Genomic DNA, 19,613 nt, shown 5'->3' with positions numbered 1-19,613 from the left:
AATTTTTAAAGGGGGATAATCTCATCTCTAACAAATTCAAATCTATGTGTGTCTCTCAAAAGAGAAACTCTGTGCAAATAACAGACTTTTTGAACAAATTGTGGATTTTGTGTCAGGCTTCCAATAATTGAAGTCTGTCTTTACTTGTACTTCTGTTTAGGGTTAACATAAAGTGTGAACCATTTCTACAGACAGTAAGAGTCACAAAGTTTTTTTTTTCATTAGTTAAAATTGGTGGTTATGTTTTCATTTTGAATTTTCTCTTAAAACAAATTGGAAATAAAACAATACAAGTAAGTGTTCCCATGATATTCATGTTTAAATTAATAATTTTAAAATAACAACTGAAGCCTTTAACGATGAAGTCAATCGCATTGTGAGTTGTCTGGGCTTTGTAAAGTGTCTGAACTAATATTAGAATGTAGACAATTAGAGAAATGTATAAGAAGTAAGAAAATATTGCCAGAGATTGGAATTATTCTGGCCTCAAGTATATTTCTGTTGTTGTTTGTAAAAAATATTTAGAAGGTCAAGAGAAACAAAATCCAAAACAAAGAGAATATAATCACCATTTCTGGAAATAAGAGGTTTTTATTTTCTTGTGCTTGTAGGTCATCTACTTTTTAAAACTCAGTTATGCTAAAATTGTGTAGACCTGGATAAAACACTATCTGTAATTAGGCATAAAACAGTCCTTTCAACGACCAAAGTTAATAACTCATGATATACAGCTTAATTACCTAACCTCACAAAGTTTATTATAAAAAAATATATTTTCTTAGCTTCTCAAATCCCTATTACATTTCCTCCTATATCTTGACTCTTCAAGAGTTCTATGGAGCAGCTTTTTCTTTTGTTGAAAGCTCTAATGTTGTTGCTGTTTTGTTGTTGTGTGAGTTACATAAACATCAACGATTGTGAATATTATTTAAGAACAAACTTATCAGGGGGTTGGGATGAGGGATGGTACTGTGCTGCTCTACTTTAGTTCCCTGAAATGATGTGATCATTGGGGCTCATAAACTATAAAATCACTATTATATAGCACTTTTGCAGAGTTAACGACTTTTAATACAGCATAGGTTTTGCTGTCTAGTACCTTTAAAAATCTCCACTGAAACTTCATTCTATTACAAGCATGACTCATGACAGTGTCAAAACAAGTGTCTTACCATGAAGTTTTAAGCAACTTCTCCATGACAGTTCCTAGACACAAATTTTTTTTTTGCAGTAGAAAAATGTTCTCTGCTCACATGTTCCATGAACATTCATCATAGGGAATGTAATGAAAAATATAAACAAATGAAATAAACAGAAAACCTCATCATAGTTCTGTAACATGCAGAGTGGCTGCTGTGTTTAGTTAGCTCTATAATATCGTGGGCACTGGCACGCCAGGGATTCTCACACATAATATGAAATTATCATTAGGAAATCTCACATTCATAGAGCAGAACACAGTCACTTGAAACAAATGTTTTGAAATATGTGGTGGGTAGAGTTGGTTAAGAAAGTAACACCCACCCACCATATGTGCCAGTTAATTTCTTCCCAAAACATTTACTTGCTACAGTGCAGATGTGTCCCAGGACTAATAACTCACCTTTCAGAAGGGTGTTATGAATATAAAATTACCAAGGATATACAAAACCATCTTTGGAAAAAATGAAAAATATCTTTGTTCTAATATTTTCAAAATTTTTACTCAATAAAAATGACAAATTTTATTATTTCCTTATTATTTCGTTTGTTGTGAGCAAATCCAGAAATAAAGTTAAACTTACTCAATTTGGCCTCATGCAGTTTAAAAACAATAAAGTCATACTGCATAGATTTACTAAGGCAAGTGGAACAATATCAGACTTCAAGAGAAAATGCTCATAATGTAATAGAAATTAAAAACAAAATGCAGTGTATAATGCTAAATATAAATTATTATCCTAGGTCTATAAAAATGTTCTCTTTCCCTCTCTCTTTTTCTCTCCCTACTTATTTTTAGGGCTTCAAATCAGGTGACATTAAATTTCTGAATACAAAAATTTTCTTCAGTGAACATGTGTTGTTTTAAAATCGAAACCAAAATTACCTAAGCAAAGAAATGATAAATTGGATTTGGGGACACCCAAAGCACCTTTAAAATTCCCCTTCCTTTGATGCCCAAAGGAAATGGACAACATTTTGGTCTCAAATAACTCAGCTTATGTCTCATTCCACACTTTTTTGTAGAAAAATTTTCTCCAGTGACAGGAGGTGGGAAAACTCACAGGTTATGTGACTCTGAGTTGAGGAACATGCACAAATATTAGCGAGAAATTCTAAACATTTGGGAATGTGACAGAAATATATATTTAAGATCTCAATGCCTCTACAATATGCTTTTCTACAAGTCAGTGGGTGAGACTTGATCAAATGTGATAATGCCTGTAAAAGTGGCTCGTACTCTACTCCACAGTGGGAAGGGATTACTGTTAATGATTTAGCCTCTCATATCTATCATTACAAATTAGGTTTAAGTAAACTACGGTTTTCTTTTTTTTTTTTTTTGTCTGGATTAAAGAAGAATAGAAAGTAAGGAAAATGTCAGGGTCATCATGGTGTTGGACTGCAAATGTCGTTACTGCTAATTAGATGTAGAAAAAAGGAACTGAAAGATTCAGAGTCTCCCAAATGATACACAACAAGTGAACCACATCACTATGGCTAAGACAGAGAACTTTTGTCTTCTAATAAGTTAAACTATTCAACGGACTTCTTCCTGTGAATGTCAGTATGTCAGATTTTCATCTGGTTATCCGACTGCAATCTCCAAATTGTTATACTCAATTCAGCATGCCCCAAACGAGGTGCCAGGCAGTGTAGAATGTGTTGGCAATACAATGTTGAGAACATTTCACTGAAGCTACTCTCAAGCTCAGTCTCATAAGAGTAATAGATTGGAAAAACAGTAAGGATAGTGACAGCAATAACAGTAGTGGCATGGTGCAGCAAGGGAGAGATTAACTGTGTTAGGGTGGCTGCGGAGGAGTGAATGAGTGTACTTCCAATTTTAGAGGACAACTGGGTTGTTTTTATTAGATAATTTATGGGCATTCCAAGTAGAATAAAATAGCATAGAAGGATGAAATTGCATAATTTATTCAAATGAGTAGTTTACATTTCTGGAGTGTTAGTTGCAGATGGGAAATAGTTGATGAAGGTGAGGCTAGATCACAAAGAGTTTTATATACTAACCCTAAAGACTTCATGTTTTTAAAAATAATATTTGGGTAACAGTATGGTGAGTGGATTGGCTGAGAGAAGGGTAAGGGAGACATATCATTTGAAAGGCTATTGCAATAATCCAGGTGAGGAAGGGTTAAATCCATACAACAATTGTCCCAAATCCTATGGAGGTATTTGAGGAATAGATCAGAAATTAGGAAAATAAACATGTTAAGGATCCAGTTCAAGGAAAGTCTAACCAGCAGTTTTAGAAAAATTAAGAAAAGCAAGAGATTTGGAAAAATAAAAGGGAAAGTAAGCAGATATGATCACTGAATTGTGGAATAATGCAATCGTAGATGCTCTTGGTGGTCCTCCCACCTGCCCAGGAGTAGGCTTCAATTCCTGATGGACACAGAGTTGTTGTATAAGTACCCCAGTTTGTTTCCCACCAGATGGGATAACACTGCCGCTCCGAGTTCCCAACTGATTAAGCTCCTACTACCCAAGTGTACCTTTTTTTGATAACAAGATTTTATTAGCTGCCTTCTCTTCCCAGTCTACTTCTCCACGTGCTCATGGGAGTATCCCAGAATCTCCTCCCAAATGGGAAAGCCAAACTAAGACAAAGTCCAGGCCAAAGAAAGTCTATAAATAAAAACAACTAGTACGCAAGTGCTACTGATATAATCATCTGGTTTTCATTCTGTTCGAGATGGACCCCCAAACCACCTAAGAATTGAATTAGTTATCAGTGAGCTTGAGAATTGTAAAGTGCATTGGCCCTGCAGCAGGAAAAAAAAAAAAAAAAGAAGATAAAAGTTACAAGGAACTCTTGATTTTATCTACCAGAATGTCATGTAATGTTTTCACCTCTCATTTTTAACAGATGATAAATTCTAAGAGGATAGGAGTCATCCAGTATTCATAGCAGTATTTAGAATTATTGATGTTGAAGTAGAAAATGATAGCAGATTACAAATTATCCCAGAATGGCTGTTGCTTTTCCTCATTCTTAAGGTCTACTGGTTCCTAGGTAGGAGTCTCCTCTGAATTTCTGTTTTTGATGCTGAATCTACGTCTGCTCATCTGTATCTATACATGTTTGTTGTTGAGGTCATTTATATCCTGTTACTCAGAGTATGTTCTGTGGACCAGCAGCATCAATTACCTGGGAGCTTGGGAAAACACCTTACCTCAGACCTACTAAGTTAGAATCTGCATTTTTAACAAGATCCCCACGTGAAATGTATGTACTTTGAAGTCGAGGAGCATTGCTGTAGATGGGATTTGTTGTGGGGACAGAAATCTCAGGACAGCAGGTCAAGATAAGTCTGAAGCTTGTCCTCTGGAGAAAGGTCCACATGACAAGTACTAGAACAATTCTCTGTTGTGAAAAATGTGAAATAATTTGGAAAGTAGAGGGAAGGAAACATATCATTTAGGCCCATCACCCTAATCAGCCACTATTAGGATTTTAGTTTGGTTTCTTTTATTTACATATTTTTTAACATAGCTGTAAATAAATCCTATCCTACTTTAAGCAGGCTTCTTATTTCTCTTACTGTTGTATCATGAGAATTTCCTCACGCTATCATAATCATCCTGGAAAATACTCAGTTTGTATATTCATCATAACTTATTTAATAATTTTAAAAATTTGAACATTTTAAAAGATTTTGATGACCTTTTAAAGCATGAAGTTATTCTGCATTTAAGACTATTCCTTGGGGTACATCTTCACAAATCCTGGTCTGAATGAGGGTTTTCTTTGTCTTCTGGAGCTCCATCTTTGAATTATCTCCAGTGACCTTCAAGTCGTAATGCTACATACCCCTGCCTGTTATCCTTTGCACCCACATTCCATTTTTTTCTTTTAAAGCCAACCACACCCCTTCCATAAAAACTTTAGATCCATTTTCCCCACCCTTGAGTCACTGTATTTTATTCTTAAAAAAAAATCTACTTCGGTTCCTGTCCCTGAGTCACTTTCCTGTCATTAAAATTGAACTCAGAGTTTGTGTTTTCCATGCAGACTTACTGAGCTGATATGGGACAACCATGCTGGCTATTCAATTTTAAATATAGGACAACATAATTTTGACTTACTCTTCCCTGGACGTTAAATGAAATAAGCTTCCTTTTAAAACTGGACAAAAACATTTCCATCTGCCAGCTTTAGTAGCTAAGAGAGGACAGGACTCTCTTGTGTTTATTTGGAATAGAATGTCATATTAAATGTGGCCAAACAGGAAGTGAAAACAAGTGAATTTGCAAGGTAGGAAAACTGGAGATTCTAGGTGTGACATATGCAATATAATTTCAAACCAGACCAGAGCAGAACCACTCACTACTTTAGCAGAGTGGTTCTCACTTTAGTGTACATAGGAGCAAACTAGGGAAGCCGTTATGATCACAGATTCTGTCTGACCCACAGAGTACATGACTCAGCAAGTGAAGTGTGGGTCCAGGGTGTTAGAATTGTAATACACACAGGAGTTTTCTGACGCTGGTGGTCTGTGGGACCACATTTTCAGAAGCACTAATTTGGCAAAACTTTGGCAACTCAGTGCCAAATATAGCAGGTGGGAAATGAAAAAATAAAATAAAATAAAATACATTGATTCCAGCACAGCAAGATCTCCAGTTTCTTAATGTTTTCCACAATTCACAAAACATGAACAAAAACAGTTAATACAAATAGGAGTGATCACTAAAACTTGTTTAGTCGTTAAATTCTGGGGTGTCCTATCTATAAAGAATAAATAGTGACTTACATTTTCCTTCTTCATTCCTGCAGAGAACTTTTATATCATCTGTGTTTTGTATAACTTCCAGGGATTCCCCAGGCTTTACCTGTAGATCTCTGTTCCCCCACTTTTTAGAAGTTAAGTAGGGTGAAACTTTGGTGGAATAGAGGACTCTAATTTCACCATCATACTGGAAAAATAAGGAAAAGCATTTACATTATTAATTGATGTGTATTATTAAAGTAATTCATTGACAGATTTATTAAGAAAATCTTTGTTAAATAACTAGTTCCTTGTTTTCAAAAAATAACAAAAACTTCTTTGGAGAAAAATCACTCATAACCTCACCAACCTAATAATTTTTTTTTTTTTTTTTTTTTGCCGTACGCGGGCCTCTCACTGTTGTGGCCTCTCCCATTGCGGAGCACAGGCTCCGAACATGCAGGCTCAGCGGCCATGGCTCACGGGCCCAGCCGCTCCGCGGCATGTGGGATCTTCCCAGACCGGGGCACGAACCCGTGTCCCATGCATCAGCAGGCGGACTCTCAACCACTGCGCCACCAGGGAAGCCCCTAATAATTATTTTTAAAATGAAAAGTTTTTTAAAATTTAAGATGTAATGCATGTGTTGATTTGTCGCACTCATATATTGCAAAATGATAACAATCAGAACTTAAATTCTATTGGCTTGATTACCTCACAATATTACCATTTCTTTTTTTATAGTGAGAACATTTAAGATTTGCTCCGTTAGGGACTTCCATGTATATAATACAGTATTGCTAACTATAAGCACCGTGCTGTAATTAGATCCCTAAAACTTATTCATCTAACTGCTGAGTATTTGTACCCTTTGACAGACATCTCCCCATGCTCCCCTCCTCTGGTAACCACGATTTTACTCTTGATTTCTGTGGGTTTGGTTTTTTTAGATTCCACATATAAGTGATATCATACAGTATTTGTCTCTGTCATTCTGACTTATTTTGCTTAGTATAATGCTCTCAAGGTCCGTCCATGTTGTCACAAATGGCAGGATTTCTTTGTTTTTCATGGCTAAATAATATTTCACATATATCTATCTATCTCACATCTTTTTTTTTTTTTTTTTTTTTTTTTTGCATTACGTGGGCTTCTCACTGCTGTGGCCTCTCCCGTTGCGGAGCACAGGCTCTGGACGCGCAGGCCCAGCAGCCATGGCTCACGGGCCTAGCCGCTCCGCGGCATGTGGGATCTTCCCAGACCGGGGCACGAACCCGTGTCCCCTGCATCGGCAGGCGGACTCTCAACCACTGCGCCACCAGGGAAGCCCTCACATCTTTTTTATCTATTCTATTTTTAGCTTACCTTATTAAGTTTCAAAGGACAGCTAAATTTAGATGATTATCACAGTACATATATTGTGCATGTATGAGAGTTTGCTTAATTTCTTATAGGAATAAATTTAAATCTAAAATAAATTTTGTAGAAAATAAAGGAGTTGTGATGGAGAACTGTGATATTGATAATTACACTTTTAAAAATCATCAATTTTTTTATTAGCACTATGAACTTTGTATGATATTTAAATGTAAACATACTTTAAATTTTTTCCTGAAGTCTTTTTCTTCTTTTTCTTGCTTTTTTAGTTTCTTAGGGTCTTTTTCTTCTGCCTTGGCCTTGGCTCCTTGACTAGGATGGCAGAATACACATAAAATAGCATTTAGTTTCAAAATATAAGAAGAATAGTGTATAACAGACAATTCATAATATTACATTTTTGTTAAATTTCATTTTCAATTATCTTTGTTAGAAATCTAGTACATTCATTGTAATAAATGATAACATTTTATAATGTAGAATAGATCTTCAAGAGAATACAGACTGAGTTAAAATGGAAGTGAGAGATAATGTATTATGTTGAATGGTATAAAATGACTGAAGTATAGTTTAAACATGATTACATATCAGCAGTTTCATATGATTCAACCTATTCTTGAACCCCTTATATTTTTCAACCCTTCCTAGATAATTAAGTGGTTTGGCTAATGTCATAGAAAAGGCTTTTTAAAAAAGAACACTTTGTGAAAGACTGATTTTTATGGCTTAAAAAATTTATCTATATATAATCTACTTAAAACAAAGCCAGGGTCACATCTCATGATACCAGCTAAAGCCAATTATTATAAGAGAGGTGAACAGCTCTGAGGTAGTGATTCTCCAGCCTGGCCACATATAGGATCACCTGGGAAGTTTTTAAAAAATACCAGCCCTTGTCTAATTCCCAGAAATTAAATTAATTAAAAATTCTAATTAATTAAATTGAGTGAGGTCCAGGTACTGACATATATATTTTAAAAGCTCCTGGGTGCTATTAATTTGCAACCAAGGTTGTGAACAATTCCTGGGTTAAGTATGGATGTTAGGGAAAGACTGTGACTCTCTGTAGGAGGGAATTTAAAAAATCATTATTTGTGAATAATGAAAAATTTTAAACACTGACATTAATTTTGATTACCTAAGGTAAAGTTTTGTTTGTAACTGATTTATTTAAATTTTTGAATCTTAGAATTTAGTTCATTCACTGGGAAATGAATTAGCACACTGTCCTGCCCTAGGTTCTGCATTGTCCCTCATACCTTCTCTCTGATGGTACCTGGGTAGTAGTGGAATCACTGGCCCGGATTAGCACTCTGGAGCGATCAGAATATACATGAATGTTAAAAATGCCCCACAAGCTCTCTTTAAAGGTAATTTATTGACATTTCTTTAAAAAGTAGAATGCTGTGTTAGAGACACATGATTGCCTTAAACTCTGAAAATAAGCAACAGGAAAGAAATTAGTACATATTGCACAAAGTTTAATCAGCTGGGGCTTATTTTGCTTAAAGAAAAGGGCCAGTGGGTGACTCTGGGTTCCTAGAGAGCTATTTAATGGAATGTGGTGGCATTTCTACAGTAATATTAAACACAAAAATGTGCTTAAAACTGTCAAGAATAGAAGTGACTTCCCAATGGTGAGGAATATTAAAACTTAACATATTTCTGAAGATTAGATTTTCCTTTCATGGAGAACTGAAAAAGGAGAATGATTCTCCTTTCATATTTCTGGTGTGTTTTGCCTGTAGAACTTGATCTTCCTATATAAATAACAGGATATTTTCCCCTCAGTTTCTTTGATCTTGCTCTTGTTCTGTAAAATTAGTTTAACAATGTTGGTAAAAAACCCAAAAAAGACAAAAACAGAAACTTAGAGTTCACTCATGCATTTTTACCAGTACAGCTCAGAAGACACCACTTACTGTATTCCATTGATGTTACTTTTATCCTTTAACTGATCAACTTCAAGATCTTTTTATTCATCTTTCTTTTTTCTTGAAAAAGCTAGAGAGGTGTTCTTGCTTCCATACATAGCATGTATCAGATCATCTCACATATTTATTGGAGAATTGAAAAGCATCCTAACGTGTTATTTTCTATTACAAAAGAATTTTCAAAAGGTACTCCTCTTCTATTAATTGATTTTAGATTTTCCTACAACTTTTGTCTAAAATTAAACTGAAGCCATAGGTAAGCTAAAGAATGTCACTATTCACTGTTGACTGTTTTTGTTTGTTTGAATGGAACCTTTGAGAATCAGATGATTTTGTGAAAAAGTGACATAACTCTTAAAAGTCCTTTCAAAGCACAAATCTTCTCTCTCTTTTTTTTTTTCATAAAAGGAAACGATCTTCTTGTGGAGGATGGAGGAGTCTTGAAGCAGGTGGGTTAGGATTGAGACATAAACTAAGCAGTGTGTTCAAGATAAAAAACGTTTTGAGAAAAAAGTAAAAAAGGGAGCGAATGAATCAGTGAGAGCAGTTGCGATCAGGCTCTCAAATATTTTCCCAGTGAATGAGTGAATAAATGAATGAAGATATTGATGAGTCACAGGTCAGAAGATAATCAGGGGACAGGAAGAAGGACCACTGGGAAGGGGTGAGGGGAAGCGAGAGAGAGAGAAGGAGGAGGAGGACCTGAGCTATCCATCCATTGACAAACCTGGCAGAGAGGTCAGAGTTGGGATCAGGGAGAGGAGGACTGAGCCAACAGGATGGCACACAGTACACACGCCCTCACTGGGGTTTTATTCCAGCTGAATTTTCTTGAACCGTCTGATTTTCATTACTTTATTGTAATGAGAACATTTAAATTACCTCATCTCTGGTGGTGGAGCAGGGAAATCAGAGGCATCCACATCATCGTAAACTTCATCTCCCATGTCTAACAAAAGACAGAATAGCAAATGTTGAAACACTGTTAGTGTACATTTTGATATGAGCATTCAATGGTATTTTAATATAAAGATTGTTTCAAGGACAACAAAAGGTCTCTGTACGTTTCTCCTGGAAGCACTGCCTATTCCTTAAAAGGGAGAGGTTCCTATCTTCCTTGATGCTTGTGTTAAATATCCCTCAAAAAGAAAAACAACAACAACAAAACAGTGACAATGATTATAACTATTGTTATCAGAAAAAAACCCTAAAGCAATGACTGAGATTATTTGAATATCCACAAGTGTGATGAATTGTAAGATTAGTAGATTGCTGACAAGCAAATCAATATTACTGGCCATTGGCTGCAGGTAGAGATTGAAGTCAAGATTTTTATGGGATTTGGGGTGCTAGGATAATATATATCATTTTATTTATATGTCTTTGTCTTTGTGCCTATCTATCTATCATCTGTCTATCTATCCCTCTTTTTTACTCATTGATCTGTCTTTATTAACTTTTACCTTATAGGAATATTATGTGTGGCACTATTGTAAAATAAAAGACACTTCTGATACCAGCAGGTCCTGAGAATCAGTATTGGTGGAAAAGTTGCTATGACCTTAACTGGTTCAATGGCTTTTCCAATATGTAGACATTTTTCTTGCTTCTAGACTTCTTGTTAATAAAGTCAGGAGGAATGTGTCCTGTCTACACCTATTAAGTTGCTCCACAGCAAATTAAGCTGAAGAGATGAGTTGAAGAGAGTACAAATATTTTAAGGAATGATTATCACAGAAAGTTTAAAATGCTCTCTGGTAGTGGTAAGGATTTGATTTCCTTTAAAAAACACCCCCCCCCCCACCTTGGGACTTCCCTGGTGGCACAGTGGATAGGACTCTACGCTCCCAATGCAGGGAGCCTGGGTTGATCCCTGGTTAGGGAACTAGATCCCACATGCATGCAACAACTAAGAGTTCACATGCCGTAACTAAGAAGCCGGGGAGCCGCAACTAAGGAGCCCGCTTGCTGCAACTAAGACCTGGTGCAACCAAAAATAACCCTCCCCTTCTGTATATATGTACACACACACACACACACACACACACACACACACATATATATATATATATATATGCTCTGTATATATATGTGTATATGTTCGTGTGTGTGTGTGCTTGTGTGTGTATTTTCCTCCCACTCAGGTTAAGTAATTTTACAGGATACAACTTGCTCAACTATATGAAGAATCTATAATAAAAATGTAAAAATACAACATATCACTGGTTTCCAGAAAGGGGAAAGTTACTATTCCATGCACATGCACTTAATACACATTTGAGAATGAAAGAAAATTAAAACAAGAAACACATTTTTTACTTAATTGATCACATTTTTTCCATTTTGTACCTACTATTTGTGGAGCTAAGTTTCTTGAGTACTTTTTGAAAATTATAGATTAAGATATAAGTTTATCAGTTATTGATCAATTTAAGTTAGAGCCTTACATATTTTCAAATTGATAACTGAAAACAAAGTCAGATAAACTGTCTGGAAGAATAGATTATCTTTGTGTTTGGTTTGCTATTTCAATTTACTGATTGATTGATTGATTGATTGATGTTGGGAGTAGGAGTTAATTAATTAATTAATTAATTTTTGCTGTCTGGCATCTTCACTTCTGTGCAAGGGCTTTCTGTAGTTGTGGCAAGTGGGGGCCACTCTTCATTGCGGTGCTCAGGCCTCTCACTATTGCAGCCTCTCTTGTTGCGGAGCACAGGCTCCAGACGCATAGGCTCAGTAGTTGTGGCTCACGGGCCTAGTTGCTCCGTGGCATGTGGGATCCTCCCAGACCAGGGCTCGAACCCATGTCCCCTGCATTAGCAGGCAGATTCTCAACCACTGCGCCACCAGGGAAGCCATCTTTCAATTTATTTGCAAGTTAAAATAAACTTTTTGAAAGCCCCTGAATATTCTTGTGAGACATTTTATTTTGTTCAAAGTAAATTTAAGAAAACTCCTTTAAAGATCTGTCTCAGCAGGGGTAAAAAAATAAGCTGATCAAATTTGTACAAAGAAGAAACTGTTTCACATTGAGCAGTGGAAAATTTTCCAAAGACAATATACGTGATACATTTTAAAAATCAAAGAAATTTAGATTTAGAAGGACCTTCATGGCATATAATGTGGCATGTTTGTGGTAATCTTTATGCATAAGTCCAATACATCAAGCTCTGACTGAATTGGGGTGGGGAGGGTCCATGGGGAATGTTGGGGTCCATCCCTACTCACTTGTCCCTTTCTCCATAGTGATCCTATGGCTGGAAGAACTGTTTAAAAATCATTGATATTTAAAAATTTCCTCTTCCCACTATTTTACTGTTGAGAAACTGTGGCGACCCCAGGTGCAGTTACTTGACAAGGTTACACAATATATTATTTTCAGAGTCAGGATTTTAATTCAGACAGCTTGACTATAGCCAATCCTTTCCACTACCTCATCTGCAAGAAGTGAGATATAAAATATACAATTAGCTTTTATTACTTACCCACTTGTTTAGGAGGAGAAGGGAAACTGGAAAGAAAATGAGAACACAGTTATAATCAGACAAATATAAACACAGAAATTTAGTCTTTTATTTAGGAGAGACATGAATAGCCTGGAGGCTTATAAAGTCTAATTAATCTGTTGACTGTCATTCCTTTCTCATCCTCCATTTCTCTGCTAAGTCCCAAGTTTTTGTCCATCAATCTGGAATTTAGCAAGACTTTTTGTCAACTCCAGTGTTGACCAAAAAAGTCAAGAGTCAAGATATACAGTGGTTTATTTTGCTCACAGCCATTAGACCAATGTTTGCAGATTTGTTCTATGAAGTTTGGGCATATTACCATACCAGAGTAATTAAATGGTCTCAGTATTCTGGAGTTATTGTGGCATAGCTCAGGCCCGAAACTGTTTATTTGACTCAAAGAATAGAAATGCCGAGTCAAAATCAGCAGAGGTCATAGGAATCTCTATATGACCATGTTTCAACAATATGTACATGTATATCTCCAAAAGAAGAATGGTGAATAAGAGAGGAATATCCACTGAAACTAGAGAGTGAGAGCTTATTAACAGAAGTGATTTGAAATCAGGATCGGGTGGCTTTTAGTTGCAACAGAAAACGACCTTTGCTTTTATTACTTTCTGAGCTTTAAACACACACACATACACACATCACTGGAAGAATGGTGCACAGTTACAGTAAAGTGTGAAAGGTCATTAGTTCAGTGATCTAAAACCAGAATTAGCTGGTGTGTAATTAGAGCAAAAAAAAAATCTGTGCTTTTATTTCTAAGGACTACATTTGAGTAATGCTGCATGAAGAGAAGATTTGCTATGTTTACTTGTAATTTTAAGAGTCCTGTTTATTGAGTGTTATTTTAGTGTCTCACAAAAGGGTTTAAAATTAGGACTTCTATGTGGAATTAACATCTTATAAAGACTTCCATTAAGTGTGGTGAATCTATTAGGCACATACAAAATAAGGATATCCTGTACCAGCGAGTGTAATTAAGATCCTTCAAATTCATACACATGGAACTTATACTAAAGGGTTATTTTTAGACGGAAAGATAAAATTTATGATTTAGTTTTATTTATACAAACTAAAGATATTTAGAATAATTTTATTATAGGATAAATATGTAATTCAAGTAGAATTAATATATCACAATTGTGATATAGAGTTACAAAGACTTTAAATACTGTACTTAGAGAAAAGAAATTCCAAATTGTGTCCTTTATTTCTAGCAATTAATTTTTAAAAGAAAATGTATATTTTGAAGAATAGTCAGTATACAATATTATATAATAAAATGTGGCATTGGAATTGTGAACATTCAGATGTGGTGCCACAGTTAAAAAAAGTCCTACTAAATGGAGGGTGAGTGTGTATGAGTGTGTGAGGGTGTGTGTGTGTGCACTTGTGCATGTGTGTGTTTGTACATGTTTGAATGGAAAGCCAAATATATTTTTGAACCATATGATGATTTTCGAATACTTTGTGCTCCTCTTATATAAATGCATGAGTTTAAGGGTGACACAGTAAATGAGGCTAGAATAACTAATGGAAAAACACATTAAAATGGCTTAAAAGTCTGTCAGAAATTGGTTATTGGTTATAAAGTATTAGCAGCATTTGATTAAATTATTAGTGTCGTTATCGTGCACTGTATTTGGTGGTTGGTCGACTCTTACGATGAACCTTCATTGTCTGACTCAGAGTCTTTTGCTTTCTCTCGTATACTTTTCTTTCTGTCATCTTTTCCCTTTAACATCTTCAAAATCCCCCAGGACCACGTGTTACTCTTCTCTTCAACCTGTAGCGTGGAGCTTTGAAGCATGCAGGTATTGATCAGATTTTTTATAATTATACTGCTTTGATCATTCAGGCTGTAAGCTACTCATTGTATTGAACAAAATGAAGCTATTATGTTTATAGGTTATGGTCTTTGAATACTGCTTCTACTAGGTAAATAGTTAAGTTATTTTTTCCTATTTGTTAGATTTCTTCTGGTTCTTAAACTAGCGAGCCAAGTCAGGATTAAGTTTTAAACATCAATTTAGCTTTACGGTATTAAAAGTAAGTTGTTAATAGATTAAAAATTTTTAATGTATTTAAATTTTAAAATACGCCATTTCAAAAGTTTAAACACCTATAGGATTCAATACTGGTTTTGCCACAGATAGCATATGATCTCAGTTTCTTTGGGTTGCCTACAACTATGATTAATATACAAAGGATAGCCATGTGACTGATTAACTTTCCAGATTGTCATAAAAATAAATTATTGATTGATAAATAAATGATAGGGAAAAGTTTGAAAAAAAATCTGCAACACTTCTAATCCTTTATCCCTTTTTCCTTTCACTTCTTTTGATGTAGTTGTCAAGGTTATTCCAAACAATATACCACTTCATTTGAAGTGTGGTGCAGTTACACTTCTGCATTTACTAATGCTATTAATTAAACATTCAAATAATTTTTGGTAATGTAACAGGGAATGCTATTTCTGCTTTTTATTTTAAATAGAAATCAAAACTATACAATTCCAGTATATACAATACTTTGCAGAAAGGCAATTCGCTGATCATTCTTACCCATTAACAGCATCCTCCTCTTCTATCCCATCATAAATATCATCATCTGGGGGAGGTGGGAACATCCCTTCACATGAATTATGGGGGAAAAAGTCTTTTGTTAATTTTATAATTTGGTCACAAATGTTCACTCAAAATCTGATAATAAATCTGTCTTATTTAATCACAGAAAGCATCCTATTTTCATATCAACTATTTAAATAAAAAGTAGCTTTATTTCCCACTGTCACATAGGTAGCAGGTAAATTAATTATTTTTAACATTATCTTATAAGGAATTCTTAGAGGTGAAATGTAATAAAAATATGAGGGAAGATAAAGAGTAGTATGCATGGGAGATGAAAGAAATGGGGGGGAAATAACTATGAAAAAAGTAAAATTAAATAAAGATGGAGTTAGAATTTATTGTGGAAAAAGAAGGGAGATGTGATAAGAAAAATTTAATTAGTACTGAGGAGACATTCAGAAAAAACTACTGATCAAGATATAAGTAAAGAAAAGCAAATAAAATGAAAGGTGAATTTATAAACATTGATGGGCTGACTTTTCATTTCTTTATTTCATTTCATCAATGGATATTTTAAAAGTTAAACCTTTATTTAATTTGTTATCCTATAGTCCTTAGGAACCTTTCTATTTGACAAATATTTATTTAACAAATCTTTATTGAGTACCTTCTCTGTACAGGAATATGCACAGTCAACTTGAAATTTGATTTTTAGGATGAGAATTTTAGCACTGCCAGGTATTAGTAACCCTTATTTTGTTGATGAGATAAAAAGGAGTCTTTAGGAGTCATAGCTAAGGTGACCATGTAAGTTATCATCCAAACAAGGATATTTCTGAAAGTGAAGGGGGATACTACTAAAAATTGTGCTCAGACAATTGGCATAAATCAAGACTGCCCTGGGCATACTGGAAGTGGAGTCACCCTATGACCCATAACAAACTTGGAAGAAAGAACTGACTTGCTCAGGGTCACTCAGTGGCCAGGGCTGGACTCCAGGTCATTGGTTCCTAGTCCAGTGTTCTTTCAACCACATTAAGATCCTCCTCGTTATTTGCAGACAAAAGCATTTTGTCATTAGTACACACGAAAACGTTGAAGACTTGCAGAAACTGCTGATGAAAGTGTGTGGCTTACCTCCACTTCCACTCTGATTGTGGCTAGGAAAAAAAAAGTGGACCAATTAAATTAATATATGAAGTATTTAGCTATCAGGGAGAGAAGTACATATATTAAGCAGTTATACAAAAGAAAAAATAACATTCCAATCAAAAGTTTATCAGGATGTTATTTACAATAGCCAAGATATATCAATAGAAGCAACCTAAGTGTCCATCGACAGATGAATGGATAAAGAAGACGTAGTATATGTACACAATGGAATGTCACTCAGTCATAAAAAGAATGAGATTTTGTCATTTGCAACAACACTGGTGGACCTACAGGGTATTGTACTTAGTGAAATAAGTCAGATAGTTAAAGACACATACTGTATGTTATCACTTATATGTGGAATCTAAAAAAAGTAAAACAAATGAATGAATATTACAAGACAGAAAGAGACTTGCAGATATTGAGAACAAAGTACTGGTTATCAGTAACAAGGGGATGGGGTGGAGGGGCAAGTTGGGGATAAAGCTTTTAGAGGTACAAACTACTATGTATAAAATAAATAAGCTACAAGGATATATTGTACAGCATAGAGAGTATAGCCAATATTTTATAATAACTTTAAATGGAGTATAACCTATAAAAACATTGAATCACTATGTTGTATACCTGAAACTAATATAGTATTGTAAATCAACTATATTTTAGTTAGAAGAAAAGTTATCAGATGTTATATGTGAAAAGGAAGAAAAACTGTTCCTTATTGTAATAGATGAGTAGTAACAAAGCAAAAAACAAAGCAAAACAAACCTAATAAGAATCAAGTGAGATTCAGTACCATAAAGTATTCTAAACAATGATACTGTTTGCTTCTAGCATTTTCCCATGGGGCAGTTTTCAGATTATACTGTATTACATTATTCCATAGATGGACTTATTTATAAAAAGAGAGTATTATTCCAGAACCATTATTGCATTAAATTCAATTTTCTTTTGCTATCTTATAGTCACAGTATTTAACTCTTAGTCCAATAGCATTACACTTTTTTAAAAGGGAGAACTTAAAAAAAATTGAAATCCTCTTCATGGGGCCTTTGTAGAGTGTGGCTCCTGATTCTCTAAATCCAGAATTCTGATTTTTAATTTATTTTGATAACATTCTATATTTCCCCTCTTTATAATCGTCTGTTTTCTTGTCCATTTCTCCCACTAAAATATGAGTTCTGTGAGAACAAAGGAAGTGTAGAGTGTGAGAACTAAAAAAAAAAATCTCAGAAGTCATCTAGTTCATTTTGCAGAAAGAAATTGAGGCTCTGAGAAATGACATGATATGACCAAGCCCACTTTTAAGTAAATGAAGAGATGAGAGGAGAACTTTAGCATACTGCCTTCCCTTACAATATCCTTTTGGCTACATCTCGCTGTACTCCCTGTCACCATTTTTGCCTTTTGGATAATCTGCCAGTTACAGATATCAGTCTGATATTACAATCGTATAGTGTAATTATACACTCATATCTGATTCCTCAACCTTTAAGTCAGGATAAAAGAAATTGGTCCGACGCAGATCTACTGCTAATCTAGAAATAAAAAGTACGTTTGTTAATGGAACATTGGAGAAAAACATGCTACAAGTGTCCTAATATATAAATAAGAATTGATTTTTGATGAATTTTTAGTATATTCTCTACTTGCTTACAAACTATTTTCACATTCATTGTCCTCAACACTTCCCTTTGAGCATGAAGCAAGCAGACAGAATTATGTGAAAAACTGCAGTTTGGGTTGGCTGCCACTCCTGGCAAATACAATACATTCCCTTGGAGAGTCTCACACCCAATTCCTAAAGAACAGAGTTATAAGCAGGAGCAAAGCCACCATACATTATTTCACTTCTATAGCCGTTCTTCAATTTCCTATAATGGTCTTTTTGGAATACAAACAATTGATCAGATGAATGAGAGGTAAGGAGAGGAGAGTGTGAGAAAAGAGGAGGAAAGAGAAAGAGGAAAGGATAAATCGCAGGGAAAAGGTTGGAAACATACATAGAAGAAAGTTTTTTTATGTGATGGAAGAGTGGTATTTGCACTTGTAATTTCCTTTTGTTCAACGTTTCACATTTAGCACAAAAAATTGCTTAGTTGAGAAGAAAGGGAGAAGAACCGCTGTCAGGACCTGTGCTTTTAAGCCTCCTGTCTGCTCACAGAATTTGAAGTACACAGTGCACTCTCCTTACCCTGGAGGAATTGGGAAAGAGCTGATAAAGAGTGCAAGGAACCAGGAGGCATCTGGGGGAGGGAGAGGAGAGGATGGTGCCTTCTCTTATTCTTGCCAGGACAAGCTGCCAGCTATACTCAGCATCTTTCCTTGTTCTACTAAGGACAAAGCATATTCTGTTATGAGATCTCTGCCAGCAGCAGCTGTGGTTTCAAGAAAAAAACTTGTGTAGTAGTGATGTCTCTTATTCCATTTTCTTGTTAAATATGCATAAGGGAGGAATAGATGCTAGTAAATATTGTGGGGCTATACTTGTTTAAAATATTAAGCATAAAAACCATACACCTCCTCCAACCCCAGTTTATTAAATGGAAGATTCTTTTTCTGCTACATGTTTACTAACTAGAGATATCTTTTAGAGTTGTGGTATGTATAGACTAGATAAAAGGAAAAGGTAATAGCATTAGTTTTGGGGAATAGTCACCTATTATGGAAAATAATGCTTCATTTTAAGGATATCATCCCTTTTTGTGGATTTATCATGTTTTTTCTTGAGTATGTTGATCAGTGTAAATATGTATATATTAATATAACTGGGGTTCTTTAATTTCAAAATAAGAGAAATGTATGTGTTTTTTTTTTAAAAGATAAAAGACAAACATAAGGTATAATGTTGCTAATATACATGGTATGGCATACTCATGTCCAGAAAATTCTGTAACTCTCAGAATATGGCCATTTGGAACTTTGACCCCCAAATTAACATTTACTGACTTTCAAATTAGGTCAAGGTGTTTCTTATTACTAAGGCCAATTTACAATCTGTAAACTCCACTGCATACATCACATGTTTTGATATATATTGTATAATTTATGATCATAATATGGTAAGAAGGCATGGAAGGCCATCATTCTTTTTTTTTTGGCTGTGCCACGTGGCCTGTAGGATCT

At 34.9% G+C, this 19,613-nt stretch overlaps 1 protein-coding gene across 2 annotated transcripts in view; it reads right to left on the bottom strand.

Annotated features, from left to right (window-relative positions):
* FYB1 (FYN binding protein 1) overlaps positions 1 to 19,613 on the bottom strand; it is a 97,250-nt gene that overhangs the window by 5,469 nt on the left and 72,168 nt on the right. The window contains exons 9-15 of one of the 2 annotated variants that reach the window (XM_079703686.1): positions 16,473 to 16,495; positions 15,330 to 15,396; positions 14,427 to 14,561; positions 12,733 to 12,758; positions 10,127 to 10,193; positions 7,532 to 7,622; positions 5,979 to 6,141 (exon numbers count right to left, since the gene is read on the bottom strand). In XM_079703686.1, the coding sequence (XP_079559812.1) occupies positions 5,979 to 6,141; positions 7,532 to 7,622; positions 10,127 to 10,193; positions 12,733 to 12,758; positions 14,427 to 14,561; positions 15,330 to 15,396; positions 16,473 to 16,495 (572 nt within the window). The remainder of the gene's footprint in view (positions 1 to 5,978; positions 6,142 to 7,531; positions 7,623 to 10,126; positions 10,194 to 12,732; positions 12,759 to 14,426; positions 14,562 to 15,329; positions 15,397 to 16,472; positions 16,496 to 19,613) is intronic. The other variant, XM_079703685.1, reaches the window with a different exon arrangement.

This window comes from Hyperoodon ampullatus (genome assembly GCF_949752795.1).
Source record: "Hyperoodon ampullatus genome assembly, chromosome: 4".
Classification (NCBI taxonomy): domain Eukaryota; kingdom Metazoa; phylum Chordata; class Mammalia; order Artiodactyla; family Ziphiidae; genus Hyperoodon; species Hyperoodon ampullatus.
The sequence above is the reverse complement of the archived record's forward strand: the minus strand, read 5'-3'. Positions and strand labels throughout refer to the sequence as shown.